This window comes from Ricinus communis, chromosome 10 (assembly GCF_019578655.1).
Source record: "Ricinus communis isolate WT05 ecotype wild-type chromosome 10, ASM1957865v1, whole genome shotgun sequence".
Lineage (NCBI taxonomy): Eukaryota > Viridiplantae > Streptophyta > Magnoliopsida > Malpighiales > Euphorbiaceae > Ricinus > Ricinus communis.
The window spans coordinates 13,854,932-13,869,472 of record NC_063265.1 but is presented as its reverse complement, the minus strand read 5'-3'; the positions used below and the strand labels follow the sequence as shown (position 1 = coordinate 13,869,472).

At 37.8% G+C, this 14,541-nt stretch overlaps 3 protein-coding genes across 3 annotated transcripts; all 3 read right to left on the bottom strand.

Annotated features, from left to right (window-relative positions):
• Positions 1 to 573: 573 nt before the first annotated feature.
• LOC8285713 (potassium transporter 5) lies at positions 574 to 5,056 on the bottom strand. The gene is made up of 9 exons (XM_015714949.3): positions 4,803 to 5,056; positions 4,493 to 4,715; positions 4,158 to 4,406; positions 4,021 to 4,059; positions 3,671 to 3,931; positions 3,523 to 3,575; positions 3,231 to 3,345; positions 2,883 to 3,137; positions 574 to 1,880 (listed from the first exon to the last, which is right to left on the bottom strand). The coding sequence occupies exons 1-9, from the start codon at positions 4,962 to 4,964 to the stop codon at positions 796 to 798; spliced, it is 2,442 nt and encodes an 813-aa protein (XP_015570435.1). The 5' UTR covers positions 4,965 to 5,056; the 3' UTR covers positions 574 to 795.
• A 1,041-nt stretch (positions 5,057 to 6,097) lies between these two features.
• Positions 6,098 to 7,433, bottom strand: LOC8285712 (uncharacterized protein At4g14100). The gene is made up of 2 exons (XM_002512643.4): positions 6,713 to 7,433; positions 6,098 to 6,631 (listed from the first exon to the last, which is right to left on the bottom strand). The coding sequence occupies exons 1-2, from the start codon at positions 7,170 to 7,172 to the stop codon at positions 6,465 to 6,467; spliced, it is 627 nt and encodes a 208-aa protein (XP_002512689.1). The 5' UTR covers positions 7,173 to 7,433; the 3' UTR covers positions 6,098 to 6,464.
• Positions 7,434 to 7,573: 140 nt separating this feature from the next.
• Positions 7,574 to 13,731, bottom strand: LOC8285711. Its single transcript, XM_002512642.4, has 4 exons — positions 12,379 to 13,731; positions 9,925 to 10,496; positions 9,612 to 9,831; positions 7,574 to 9,146 (listed from the first exon to the last, which is right to left on the bottom strand). Exons 1-4 carry the CDS (start codon positions 13,600 to 13,602, stop codon positions 7,797 to 7,799), a joined length of 3,366 nt encoding a protein of 1,121 aa, XP_002512688.1. The 5' UTR covers positions 13,603 to 13,731; the 3' UTR covers positions 7,574 to 7,796.
• Positions 13,732 to 14,541: the final 810 nt, after the last annotated feature.

The following is a 14,541-nucleotide window of genomic DNA, read 5'->3' as shown; positions in this document are numbered from 1 at the left end:
AGCTGGTGTGTAGATAGAAGACAAAAAGAAGAAGAAATTCTAAGCTAGCCTCAATCAAAGACTATGTGGTCCGTTTATTGATATTAAAAGCTGAAAGAGATATTCTTCGAGAGCAACTTTATGGTATCAAATATTATCAAACGGCAATTAATATAGTAATAGAAAATAACTTGTGCCTGTTTGCATTGATCAATTATCTCTTGGTGTGGCATTTGCAGTTTATGCCCTGAAATAGAGAATTAGTTGAGAAATGACAAAATTCAAGAAAAAGGACAAAGAAGAGGACGCCAAAGGAAGAGATCCGTCTAAAGAGACAAGTTGAGCCTTCTGTATAAATTTTATAACAAGTTAATATGTACCTGCCTCTATCATCATTTGGCATATATGTGCTTGTCATTTCCAACTGTCCTGAAGTTTATGGTTACTGGGTTTGGCTTCACAATGTGGAGGAACTCTCTCCCTTAGTTTTAGTTTTAATAGCTTTCTTTCTGTGATTTCATGTTTGGGATGGGGGAACATCTCTAGTTCCAGCTCCGCATATTGAATTGCCAAAATATACTATAGTTAACACCATAATATAACTCACCTCATTTAATTGTTACCGACTATGTCAGTAAAACAATTAGTACATTTGTATGTATTTACTATCAATATTCAAGAATAATTGTGTAGGAACACATTTATTGCTTGATATTATGCGATTAAGTAGTATAGATTTTCATCATAATATGGTACAAACAATATGCAAACACACAGCACTTCCACACCCACCATTTCTTTTCAGAGCCTTTCATATCATATCTCATATGTCATTCCAACCTTGAGAAGACTGGTTTTTGGGATTGCTAAGACTTTATCTCCTTGTCTGAAGTTTTTCCTCAGGAAACTATACGCATGGTTGACAACAAACTTCTTAAGCAAGGATGAATTTCGTTCTGCCACCACTTCTGCTTCTCCCAGCAGATAAACAACGCCTTTCTCCATTGCATTCTGCACGAATTGCATTTCTTCTTCAGCACCTCCCTTCCCCTGGATTGAAGCATATTTGATTCCACTTGAAGAATTTGTAGACTTGATCCCATTGTTTGACTGGATGGACCCTGATGATAGACGAGGAGGGTTGAATGAATGAATGGAAGCTGATGGAACACGAGATGGAATAGGCGACGACTCCTCATAACCCGGAATCCCATCCTTCACTAGTAGAGTGGAATGCAAGGGGTTTTCTGGTTTAGCCACTATTTCAGTGTCTCCTCCTTCTCGAATGAAGTGTTCATGGCGGATGAAGTCTTTGAGGCCTTCCACCAACTGCCGCTCGAAAACATGGGGCTCTTCAATTGCATCTTTATATCCGTAGCGGACTACACACCTGAACATCCTGTACTCTCTTGGCTCAACTTGTCGGAACAGGAACCGCTCCTCCGATGCTACTTTACTAATTGGGATAGACTTGATGGAAACAAACACTAGAACTGAATGTATTGATGGTATGTTGGCAATGAAATGAGGGAAAATCGGAGGAATGCCTTGTACAAGTTCAGAGTAGAGAAGTCCTATCCCTGGCATCCGGTTTATAGTTGGGTTTGCGGCCAATTGTGTAATGTATTCGGTGGACACCTTGTTTTTAAGCTCATACATGTATCTTTCCTTGTGCACATAATGCCATATCCCCATAACTATCATCAGGACTAATGATACTGCCAGTGGAAAGTAGCCTCCGTCTTTGAATTTATACAGCACAGAAGATAGGTAAATGCACTCAATAAAGAGAAATCCGAAGAAAAAGAGAGCGATCCACCATACCCTTGTCTTCCATACTACAAGCATTATAAGCGTAACCATACATGTTGTTATCACCATTACAGCAACCACCGCAATTCCTGCATTATCACCCTTGTCAGCGCAATACTTCATTTGCTATCAAAATTATGTCCTGTATTTTTATTTGGTACTAAATCTTTAATTATTTTTTATTGGTACCATACCTTTTATTTCAATGGTACCAAAAGAAACAATTGAATTATTTAATAAATTACTAAATATTTAAATATCTTAAATATTGAAATTAAATTTTACTTTGTTCTAATTAATAACCTCTATCCACGTATATATACTAAATGTGCATCAGTAATTACATTTATAACTATATTTAATCCTCAATTTAATTTAATGAGATAATGATATAAGTAACTAGTCACCAGATGATAAAAGAATATCCAAGTGGCAAAAATCAAAACCACAAAAGTCTCCATTTTTTTTTCTTTTCATACTATTCTTTAATTCTTTTCTGATTTTTTGCTTAACTTTTTCACAATTATATTTAGTATATAGAGTGTGTCAAGTAGGACCTTTTACGGGTGGTAAAATATTCCATCAAAAGTTTTAACGTAATTGCATATTCAAGCTTCGAATTTGAAACTCTAGTGAAATTAGGAGAGAGTCTTATCATTCCATCTATACGCGAGCTCTTGGGTAATAAATAACTTTTTTAATATCACAGGATCAAATTTTTAAATCTTTTTTGTTTTTGTTACTATGAATATAGCCGTTGAATCGGCAAGCATATGGAGATGTTAATTTATTTGGAAATCCAGCTACCACGTCATCTGAATGCCTAATAAGTACGTGGGTCTGAAACGAAAATAAGACGTGCAGCCCTAAAAATAAATAAAAGGTTTGGTAGCAAAACATAGGACATAATTTAAATACCAATAGAGGCGATGTTTAAGGAGTGTTAAACTTCAGTTGCACAAAAGAGAGACAGAGAGCAGTTTTCCCTGTAATATTCTACTTGTAAATGCTTTCTGTGATATTTATGTGGTGCCATATGCTTCACTGCCATGTGCCCTGTGAATAAATAGAGACAAAAGTTTAAAACTCACCGTATGCATGGCCAATCTTCTCAGTAGTCTTGAACCCCCAACAGACAATAACACAGGCAATCATGAGCAGATAGTTGACCTCAGGTATGTAAACCTGACCCTCGTATTTAGCGGAGGTGTTAACAACCTTAACCCTGGGAAAGCAACCGAGGCGTAATGACTGAGAGACGATTGCGAATGCTCCTGATATCATGGCTTGGCTGGCAATAATTGAAGCAGCTACAGCAACAACAAATGTCGGCCAATACAATGGATCTGCAATAAATAAATATGCAAGGCTCTCAGTGCAAAAATGTGTAGAGACTTGTGGTGGTTTCACCTTTCATTTTCTGCCGACTGGGGACTTACCCGGGATTGATTTATAGAAAGTATCAGAGACATCCTCAGGAAATTTGGTGAGGTATGCTGCTTGCCCAGCATATGCAGATAGTAAAGCGGGAAAAACGATGGTAGAAAAACTAATCTGAATTCTCATTCATAGTCAAACATAAATAGTTTCCATCAGTAAACCTGATTTTTCAAAAATTAAATAGGGTCCTTAACAATTGGCTTGCCGGTCTTCATCATATTTAACGACTATGACCTTAGCTTTTAAAGCAAGCTATATAACATTGTGAGGTGGAAGAAGATCACTACTTACTCGGATTGCTTGAACATTAAAGTGGCCAAGATCAGCAAACATAGCTTCAGTCCCTGTTATATAGTGGAGTATTATGAGCCAAAGAAAAGAGAAATATTGGATTAAGAAAGGCAGAAATGCCAAATGCTTATTATCAACTTATGTGTACCTGTAACGCATAAAACAACTCCACCAAGTGAAATCCATCCATGCTTCCCATTTCTTTTGAAGTAATCAAAGATATACTTTGGATTTAAAGCACGTAATACACTCACATCATATTTGAACAAATTGTAGAGACCTATGCCGCTGATGAACAAAAACCACAAGAGAATAATTGGAGCAAATGACAAGCCTACTTTGTCGGTGCCAAATCGTTGAACGGAGAAGAGAATAACCAAGATTGCTATTGAAATTCCCACGACAGCATCTGCATAAATAACCATCATAGATCAGAGTGTGACTGCGGATCCAATTCTGATAGATATATGAAAAATGAGGTGCAAAACAAATATATACCTTGGCCAAGCGACTTGATCCCGCTCACCGCAGAAAGAACTGCGAAAAAGATATGCTTTCTTAAACCTTGCTAGTCGAGAGTCATTGATTTGCTGGTATATTAATGCTGAATATGAACAACAATTAAATATACAAACCTGAAATGCATGGAGTGAGAACACCATCTCCTATGACCATGGCAGTTCCCAGGATGGTAATCAGGAAAAGGAAGACTTGAAGAGTTCTACTAGTTTCCAGCTTATGTTTAATCTTTTCAGCACGCCTCAACTGCTTGGATGGGATCTGAAGATTGTAGTTGGAAAGCTGCCTGTCCTCTGGCTGATCATTCGGGATTAAGGTCACTTTTGCGTATCGGGTTAGCAATGAATAGAGTGCAAAGGTTCCACCTACAAGTAGAGATTTAACAGGAAACACAGAATCTTTTAATTTAATATCAATACGAAAACGGAGGCAATGAATGGAGATAACTCACCGTCGCCATTGTCGTTGGCCCGCAACACAATCAAGATGTACTTAAGCATGGGCAGTAGCAATATTGTGTAAATGATAAGGGACAATACCCCAAGAATGTCCTCTTTTGCCCTGATCTCATTGGTGAAAGTGCTTGCATATACATAAAGTGGCGAGGTTCCTATATCTCCATATACTACTCCAATGCTCTGAAACGCCAAATTCAATGTCCTCTTCCAATCAATCTGCACGCGTGATTATAATTGGGTATATATTAGGATGAATAAATGAAATAGCACATGCAAGAAGAAGATGCTCAGAAAAGCATGCACCTTATGAGAATGGTGAGTATGGGACATGGTGACTCTGCCAGCCTCCAAATTCAGGGAGTCCACACGACGCAGCTTTGCCCATGATATCGCTTGTTCTTTGAGCTGCTTAGTGTTTTTAGCTTCTATGCTCTCTGTGTCTTCCTGTCTTCCTTTCATTTCCATCACTTCTTCTTCTTCTGCCAATGGCAGTGCTGTTTTATGAGAGTTCAACGATGGAGAGTTTCATTGATGTTTGGGATTTATAGGCACTGAAGTCAGAAGCGACACTTAATTTACTACTAGTTGGCGCTTTCAAATTTATCATTATTAGGTAGAAAGTACTAAACTTATTATTGCAAGTCAATTATTGGTTTTGTAATATTAATTAGGATACCTTTTATTCTTCGATATCCATCAGAATGAGGACAACACATATTTAAGCAAGCTCTAAACTTTATTAGCAGCAATTAAACAAATACTTGTCAGTTACAGTCTAAATATTATATTGTAATTATTCTACCAATTAATGCAAGATGTAAGCAAATGTTTAAGGATTCACATGAGACAATATTACTTTAGCTTAGGTTGTTTTTATGTTTTGTTTGGTCTTGAGAATGAATTATTGGATATAAAAAATAAAGAAAAGGATGAATTAATTGATAGATTGAGAAATGGTCTAAAATAATAATGGCTATAAATAATAAAAGCAAGTCGTTGTAGCTTGTGGAAATGCAGAAGCAAGTGAATGAGAATGTACGAAAAGAAAGAGAAAAAAAAGTGCAATAATTAGTAATATTAAAAGAATTGTTGAAAAGTGAACCAGTAATAATGCGTTCAGAAAACATTATATCTATGCAAAAGGAGTTGAATCTTGAAACTTTCAACTCCCCAACTCATGCACCTCTGCCATCCAATCATATATGGCTGACCTTTTTTTTTATTCTTTTTTTCTTTTATTAATTAAAATATTCTACCGTTTATAATCTATACTCCATAAATAAATTAATAAAATTAATCTATATTTTTTTCTTTTATTGAAAGGTGGGATTAATTAGGGATGCCAACGGATAAAATATCCGACCGTTTAATGCTATTTGAATATCTATTAATTAAAATTAACAATTTAAAGTTAAAATTTAAATTATACTACATAAAATTTTTTTATATCATATTAATTAGTTAAGACATAAAATTAATTAATATATATATATGTATATGTTTTTTCTATATAAAAAAAAATTAAATGGTCTAATAGTAGAATGATTTTATTTTTTTGTAAAAGGTCTGAGATTTAATACACATGGAGAACAAAAGGATAAAAGAAACTTTAACAGGTCTAATAGACTAGAGTACCCAATAAGATATCCGTTTAATAAACGGATAGCGGGTAGTGGATTCAGATACTCTATACCCATATCCGACTATATAAACGGGTTCAGGTAGCGGATATCGGCGTGGTCGAACCCGAACCCGATATAGATAGTACATTTAAATTCCAAACATGTTCCAAATCCAATAATAACTACCAAAACATATCCCCCCCACACTAAAATAAGATATAAACAATCAAAATATAAAATAGAAGTACTAACATTACAGACACAAGCTTATTACAATTAATGAGGATAAACAAGGATCTCTCCTCCTTCATACAATATTTCTAGTGGTAGAGTTGATGGTGAATTACAACAATGAATGCGGCATGGAGGAACCTTTCAGCAAAAATTGATTAGTAGTAGAAAGTGTAGAAACAGCAGCAGCATTTGGGTCAAAGCAATACACAGGGGCTTGCCAGTTAGCATCCTCAAGTGCAGCTCCAACTTCAAACGTCATCACATGAGCCTCCCTCCCTGCACATCCACCACCATAATCAGAAATTAATTGCAACCGCTAATCTGAAAGCCGAGGGAAAAAGAAAAGCAAGCAATTACCAGAGTAAAAGACCCAGTGAACTGGCCTCTTGGTGACAACGTCCTCGTAGTACCAAATGAAGTCCACCTTCTCCCAAACATTGCAAAGGAAGCCATCGACATGTCGTTGGCCCAGATACTTGGCTCCATCTAGCCAATTGGGCCGAAGGATTCCTACCTCCAACTGGGCGGAGGAACACTCTTTGTTGGAATCCAGAGTGTAAAAGAAGGAAGTGCCGTTGTTCCATTCGAGGTCGTACAGTACATCACCCAGCTGATGCTGTATTATGTTGAAGTTTCTCCCGTTGGTCCAATCATACCACAGATCGATCTTTTCAAGTATCCCACTCTTGTTCATAAAAAGAATGGCATGGAATTGGTGCGGCCATGGCGCTGGAGCCGGTTCTCCTCCTTCTGCGGGTGATCTAATTAATGGCGATAAGATGAAAAAGATAAGGACTATAGAGAGAGATTTGGCCATTTTCTTCTCCTAGGGATTTCTTTTTTGTTTTTTTTCTTCTTTAAATAATAAATAGTTTCTTTTTTTTTCTTTTTAGGTAATGTCTGAACTACCCTTAGCGCAACCATAATACCCAGCAATAGCATGGCCATGGCTATGGCTTTTCACATGCATCTGAGTTGGGATTCCATTCAAATGGTAGCTTTTACGACCAAGTTTCACTGCAATTATTGGATAATGATGCAGCAGCAGCACTTAACATAATAAACCCACGCTTATTGCATAGACTACCCCACAACACGGCAAGCAAAGGCCAGATGGCATTTGTTTTGTTCAACTGAAGCTATTGCAACCCATAATAAGTTGTGCAATAATTATTCACCTAACTTGTAAAAAGGCCAAAAAAAAAAAAAAAAAAAATATTGACCAATTGGTGCGCCAGTTCATATAGCTAAAAATTGTAGATCAGTTTTAATCCTACAAGTATTTGTGTAATGATTTGCTATAAACACACTCTGAAAGGAAGTGGGGGGGCTGTTCAACAAGAAGCACCGGCCTTTAGATAAAGTACAAGTTGTAACCTCAACTTTTAACACCTCCTCACTTGGAAAATTTCCAAAACATATTGTACACCTTCTATTTTGTCTAAATGTACTTCAATCCAGAGATATATTGCTGTCTAGATATTAGAGTCTGGGCTACTGTATAAATAATTCCTAAGGCCCCTAATATCTTAATCTTAATCACATCTGATATTATGATGGATGGAAGATTAAGGGGCAGCGTGATCAATGGCGTCGAGCCTGTCTGCTTTGTGCAACTCCACACGAACCTGTTGAAAAGGATATGACTGGGGAATGTCAGAATGAGAAGGGCTAGATTCTTAACTGCAAAGAACCAATCAGGGCCCCCTATCTCCAGACCCCACCCAGTATTCCCGTGCCAGACATCTTCCCATATGCTGTATAGGGCTGTCAATACCAAATATGCTGATATAGCAACTGCAACAGGGAAGTACCTCTGTTTGTCCCCAAAACCAGCAACAAAATCAGAATCCTGGTTTAGAAGCAGCAAAATTGGAGCAAGGAAGAAGATTGCCTGGTTTGAACCCCCAGTCAGATTCACATTCAGGATCAAACATATTGCAAAGCACATTATTGTAGCAACATTACCAACCGCAGGCATCCAGGCCCCCTCTGCAGCCATTCTCTTGATTGTGAAAGTTGGCACCGTAGAGGCCCGGCGCTGCTGCATAAACCTCATTCGTGGAGCAGAACCAGCAGAACTGCTTTGACCGGATTGACTCTCTCTAATTCCACCCCTTTCAAGAGCCTTTTCCCGCATGAGCGAGGCAAGCTCAAACTTTATCTCCAGTGCTATGAGCATAAAGATTGCTGCATATAAACCAAGGAGAGAAGTCCTCGCTCCCTCAACAGCCAGTAGGGTGGTGAGCTTCCAATCTTCTTCTCCCATATCTCCAACTCTTCCATCTTCCAGGATGCTTTTGATTCTCACCTGACCCTCCAACAGATATGTTACTGGAAACAGAGCCACAAGCAGAGCAAATACCCAGGGCAGTATCTTTGTGCTGGAAGCAGATGGAAAATGGGTGAAGACAACAAACACAGAGGTGCAAACCATGGTAACAACAATTAGCACATGCAGAACAGTAGCTTGTAGGAAGTACTCAGCAGATATATAGATTCCAAGAGCAATCCCGATAGCAATGGAGTAAAATGCTCTGAGCTCTACCATGTACTTTATGGGAATGATGGACGTCACAGCTGCCAAAGTGAGAAGAATTGCCACAATAAGCAGCCAAGAAGGCCAGGTAGGTTTTGATGCCATGAAGCCATAGATAGAGATGTCATCAGATGATTGACGAGCTGCTTTAATTATATCAGAATGATAAGTCCATGCCAATGGAATTGGTGGCTGCATTAGAATAAACAAAACACCTGTTGCCACAACTAGCACTAGGCTTCTCTTAGCAGACTGCAAAAAGAGGGAACATCCAATCAGTTAAATTCAAACATTCATTTGCATATCCACTATACTAATGTAAAATTAGAGAAACAAAACTGCTGCTGCACAGAGGTGCCAAGTGTCCAAAGATTGCATGGGCAATCTTATAAATCCAAAAGATAACATCTAGATAGCACAAAAAAAGCCTCCAACTTCACACTTTTGTTCATAAATCAAGTATGCCATGCCATAATTTTTCAGCTTTTTTGTTCCTCCAAATAATAATCAGTTAAAACTATTTTGGTGTTTCTGGTCATTAAGATCAGATCATACTAGCAATTTCATTAGTTGCCTGACTCTTGGCAATCATTTCAACAAGGATATGAGAAAAATTCTGTTAACTTTAGTGAAAGAAAAGCAGCTGATGATTAACTTAATTCCTTATTGTGTACAGGGAGAGAAGGAGAGAGAGAGAGAGAGAGAGAGAGAACAGACCAAGACATGAGAGAAATGCAGAGCAACGATTGGTATACAAGCCAATCCTGTCAAGATGATACAGAAGCCCAAAAGCAAACCATCCGACGGTGACCTCCCATTCCACCATTGGAGCGCTTCAAAAATAGTTTCACGGCACAACCAAACTGATAGAGCAACCACACTAGCATGTGCATAACCTTGCCATGGTTTCATCTTTGATGCGGTTCGTGACTTATCCCTGAAATGTCCCAACATGAGAAGATCGATCAGCATGAAGAAACCCACATTGAAGCATACAGAAAAAAAAAAGTCTCAATCTAGGATCACAAACTTGTATAGAAGTAGGGGTGGAGAAATGGCCAGTAATAGTACAGCTGAAACCCATACAACAGACTTGGATGATATAAATAGCATAGCCAACTTCGAAAAATACAGGCATGTCAAAATCCAAACTCCTTTTGATCCAATTCGGTGATCCACAGACAGTCTTCTCACAAGAGCCAAACCGACAAAAGCTGTCAGAATAACCATATAACTTGGATACATCACATCATCCTCCAAGCCATAGAAGTATATGCCCGAGTAATTAAAAAATCGATTCTCAATATAACATAACAGCAATGCATGGCTGATCAAGCCAACCTCAACCAGAAAATGAAGTTGTGATGGAAGAAGAGCTAAACCAGGAACAGCCATGGCTAGGATGACACTTGCAACTATGAATTTACAAAAGGTCTTGAGCGACATTCCTGCCAACCAAATATTTAGATCCCAGAAATTGTGTAGCACAAACCATATGACCATCAAGCTTCCAAGGACAACAAAGGCAAAGTAAGACGGCAGGCTTTTCTTTGTAAAGAAGCGAGCCAAGTAAAACCCAGCAACAGAAGGCAAAGGGAGGAACTGCAAAAAATATAATGAATGAGCGTAATATTTAATGAACATTTTTAAATGATCTATCTTTTCTTCAACATAATATAGAGAAATTTAATGAGGATATCATCCCCTCATTACACAATTTTTGTGGAAAATTGAAATAAAAACTAAATGGAAGTACTAATACTAAGTGGTAACATGTAAAAATACTCTCAATTTTCATCCTTGATTAGTACCAAATTAACTGAGAAAGGCCTATGAACTGCATAAGCAACAAGTATAGAGAAACCAAAATAATTTAAGTTACAAGGCTTTTATAGTGCATAATCCACCACTCCCCAAACAAAACACATTAAATAGGAAGCCATCATGGGCAAGGATGCAACCATAACACCAACTGTAAATAGAGCAAATATAAAATCAAACATCTAAGATTTTAGCAAATCACTTGACCAGCCCCAACCTTTGAGCCCAGAAGTCTGAGGCTAGACTAAGAAAATTATATAGGACCAGTAAATAATACAATGCAGGTATTACTCTACATCAAGACTTTCTGAGAGAATATGTAAAACCATTGAAAGTTACCCATTCCAGAAGTAATACACTTGAAGTTGAAGCTTTGCCAATGAACTTTGGTCACGATTAGCATAAGATCAGTAACATGCCTGGAGGTTATGCTTCTTATTCTTAGAACACAAAAGGACCGTAGTTAATTTAAATTTGAAAGTTAAACCACTCACCATTAGCAATGCAGGTACAGCTAGATGCTAGTAAGGCTACTAAACACCTTTTCAGAGCTCCAAGGAAAGAGCTGGGAGAAGGATTGTGTCAGGGAAAGCGTTCAACTCCAAAATCTCAAACGGGATTTTGAATAGGACAGACAATTTGCATGCAATACTTTCCATATCACTTGCAAATTTATATCTAAACACTCATCACATGACCTCAAGCCATGTATGTCCATTTTCTTATCCTTCTAAAGTTCAAATGCCTCCAACTTGATATAAAATCATAGATCTGGAGCTTTCAAGAGCACATACAATGGAAAATTTCAAGAGTGCAACTCTACACTGATGTTCTTCTCCAAGATACATCTTCCAGACTTCAAAAATCCTTAGTATATTACAGCTTAATCATTCAGATAGTCTCTGAGAAAAAAATCGATCCTCCAAAGCATACCCCTAGAACTCATCCCTCCATAAAGTAAAGTAACAGAAATTGTCTCAGAAAAGCCAATTTATGTAATATAATTACATTTCCGCATGCATTCATCTTAAATTTAAATCGTTTATGTATAATACACAAACATCAGGCATCACAGATTCACAATCTTCATACCAGCACCTCCTTTTTTTACGAAAACCAATGACAAAAAAGACATTATTTATTAGTCAATGCAGATAAAACTTTGGCTTGTTTGCTCGTTGGGAGGTTTGATTGCTTCTGTCCCCGCATATTCTTAAACTTCTTAATCTAGTAGAACTACAACTGAGTAGGCCTTCATAAGCTTTATTTATCTTATTATTGTGGAAAACCCAGCCAGCAACAAACCTATGCACTGGTGTAAAAATAACCTTAGAGGAGTTTATATGGTGGCCTCCTATACTAATCCAGAATATAAAATGAATCCCTCCGAAACAAGGAATTTGGAAACCAAATTGATTCTGGAAAAACTTACACTGCTCTGCTTATGAGATATGATAAAGAAATGGAGCATCTAGTTTCAATTTGTTTGCAATGCACCATATAATCTAATCTTTTAACAATGTAAACCAAGTAATCTTTTCAACATCACAGGACCAAAACACAAGCACATACCTATGCATTTATAGCTCATGAGGCAATGGCACGCAAAATTAAAAACGAAATATAAGAGGAGTAAGCATTATGAAGCAAACAAAGTGCATACCAGAATGGGTAATCCCACAACGATAGCTCCAGCAGCACTAACAATGACAGACAAAGCAGTGAAAGCAAAGGAGCTTAATGCATCGGAAATCAGACCAAGGGCGTAGGCACCAGCTCCAGCAGCCCCTCCAAGCATAGTCAGAGTAACAAGAAGATAATTCAAAGGGGGAGGAACCTGAATATATCGCCCAAAGGAATGGAAAACAACTCTAACCTCCAAACAGAGCACAACGATAACCAAAGCTACAGCACCATTGACGACACGTATACTATGCAATTGATGAGCGTTCTTAGTGACCCACCAAAGGGCACCTCTTGTGGAAGCATAGAGTTGGAATAAGAAAGGGATAAAAAAGAGGAGAAACAAGTCACAGACGGAAGCAGCAGAAGTAAAGATAACAGAATAGTGAGAAGCGATATGAAATAATAAAGGACAAAATAGTAAATTCAAAGTATGAAGACAGCCCTCAAGGGGGGAGAGAATGAAGCTATCATCAGGAATCTCTCCTCCGTGAAATTTAGCTTCCTGTTTAGATTTAAAGGAAGAAACTCTAGGAATCGCAAATAGCCAATAGAAGATGCAATTGAAGATCATGAGATAGTAAGAGGCGTTATTCATTCCAACGGCAGAGATTGAAGCCCATGTGAAGAGTGAGGAAGCGGCAAAAGGGAGGCAAGCGAACAAGAGACGCTCGAGAGCAAGCACAATGGTGGGGTTTTCAAGCTGGATCCACTTGAACTGAAGAGAAGCCCATACACCAATTAAAAAATTAGTATTGGCACAAAGGCAAGCGGCCAAGAGACCAAGAGGGAGAGAATAGAAAGTGGTGATGAGGGATGAGCTAAAGAAAAAAGCGATCTGAGCAGCGATTAGAGAGAACCAAACACCGAAGAATGCGCCGGACTTGAAGTTGAGAGAATCGAGGATGTAAGAAATCATCAGACCGAGAGTTAGGGTAGCAACGACGGGGGCGCCGCCGAGGTCAAGGAGGAAAGCAGCGCAAGGGACGAGAGCGAGAGCGATTCTGGTGTTGTGAGCGAAAGAAGAAGGCAGGAAGCGAGATCTAGAAGGAGAGGAATGGAAGTTGGAGGTAGGGGTAGGGGTAGGGGTAGGATCAGGAGAGTAAGAGGAGCGGCCATTGTTGAAGGATGAAAAAGAAGGAGCACTGATGGAGGATGCTATGTAGGGTCTGAATGGACGCGCTTGGAGTTCCGGCGGTATCATATTTTTTCACCGGAGTGAGTGAGAGTGTGATGGAAGGGGAAATAGAGAGAGAAGAACCCAGAATTAGGAAGGGAGGTGGTTTTCGAACTGGAGGATTTGGATGGTTAGATCATCCATTTTAAACATCATAAATAAATCATATATTTTTTGTCCTCTTTTTTTATTTAATTTAATAATAATTTAAATCATAATGTTTATGTTGTACTTAAACACAATGAGTCAGTCCATATTTGAACTGCTAATCATCATCATAATTCATAAACAGCCAAGAGTCTGAATGAACTTAATTCCCTATTAATAATTTTCTAATTTTTTCAAGCTCACGTAAAAAAAAAAAAGAAAAAATTATGAATTATTTTGGCTTAGAACTGTAATTTTAAGTGAAAGAGTAGTTTTAATGGCAATTCACAGGAATAAGAGTAGTTCTTTAAATATAGAAAAAGGAGTGTGAAGGGCCGCTAAAAGCCCAACTATCAAATCAAAAGCCCAAACTCTGCGGACACTTGTACAAACTTATTAATTCTTATTACCTTTTGTTCTATTATTTATTTATTGGAAAAAAGATATAAAGAAGATTAAGTGTTAAACTATGACAATTTTATAATCTATATTAATTTTTTAGACTTTACATCAATAGAAATAATAACAAGTGTAGGGTAAACAACTAGTTATTACTAAAACGTTAATCTTAGGCAGATATGAGAGTCCGTGTGAGTGGAGAAAGTCCAAACTTGAAAGCTACAAGAAAAAGACTGCAACTCATATTTGTTCTCATTGTCCTCTAAACACTTCATTGTTGGCTTTGGAACAACAACACTGACCCACTCTCTCTCTCTCTTTTAAGTCCTTGCTTTTTGGCCAAACGAAGAAGAAGACGAACACGTCCCTCTCCCTCTCTTGCATTTTCTTTGGAGCATAGGCAATAAGTAAGAAAGAAAT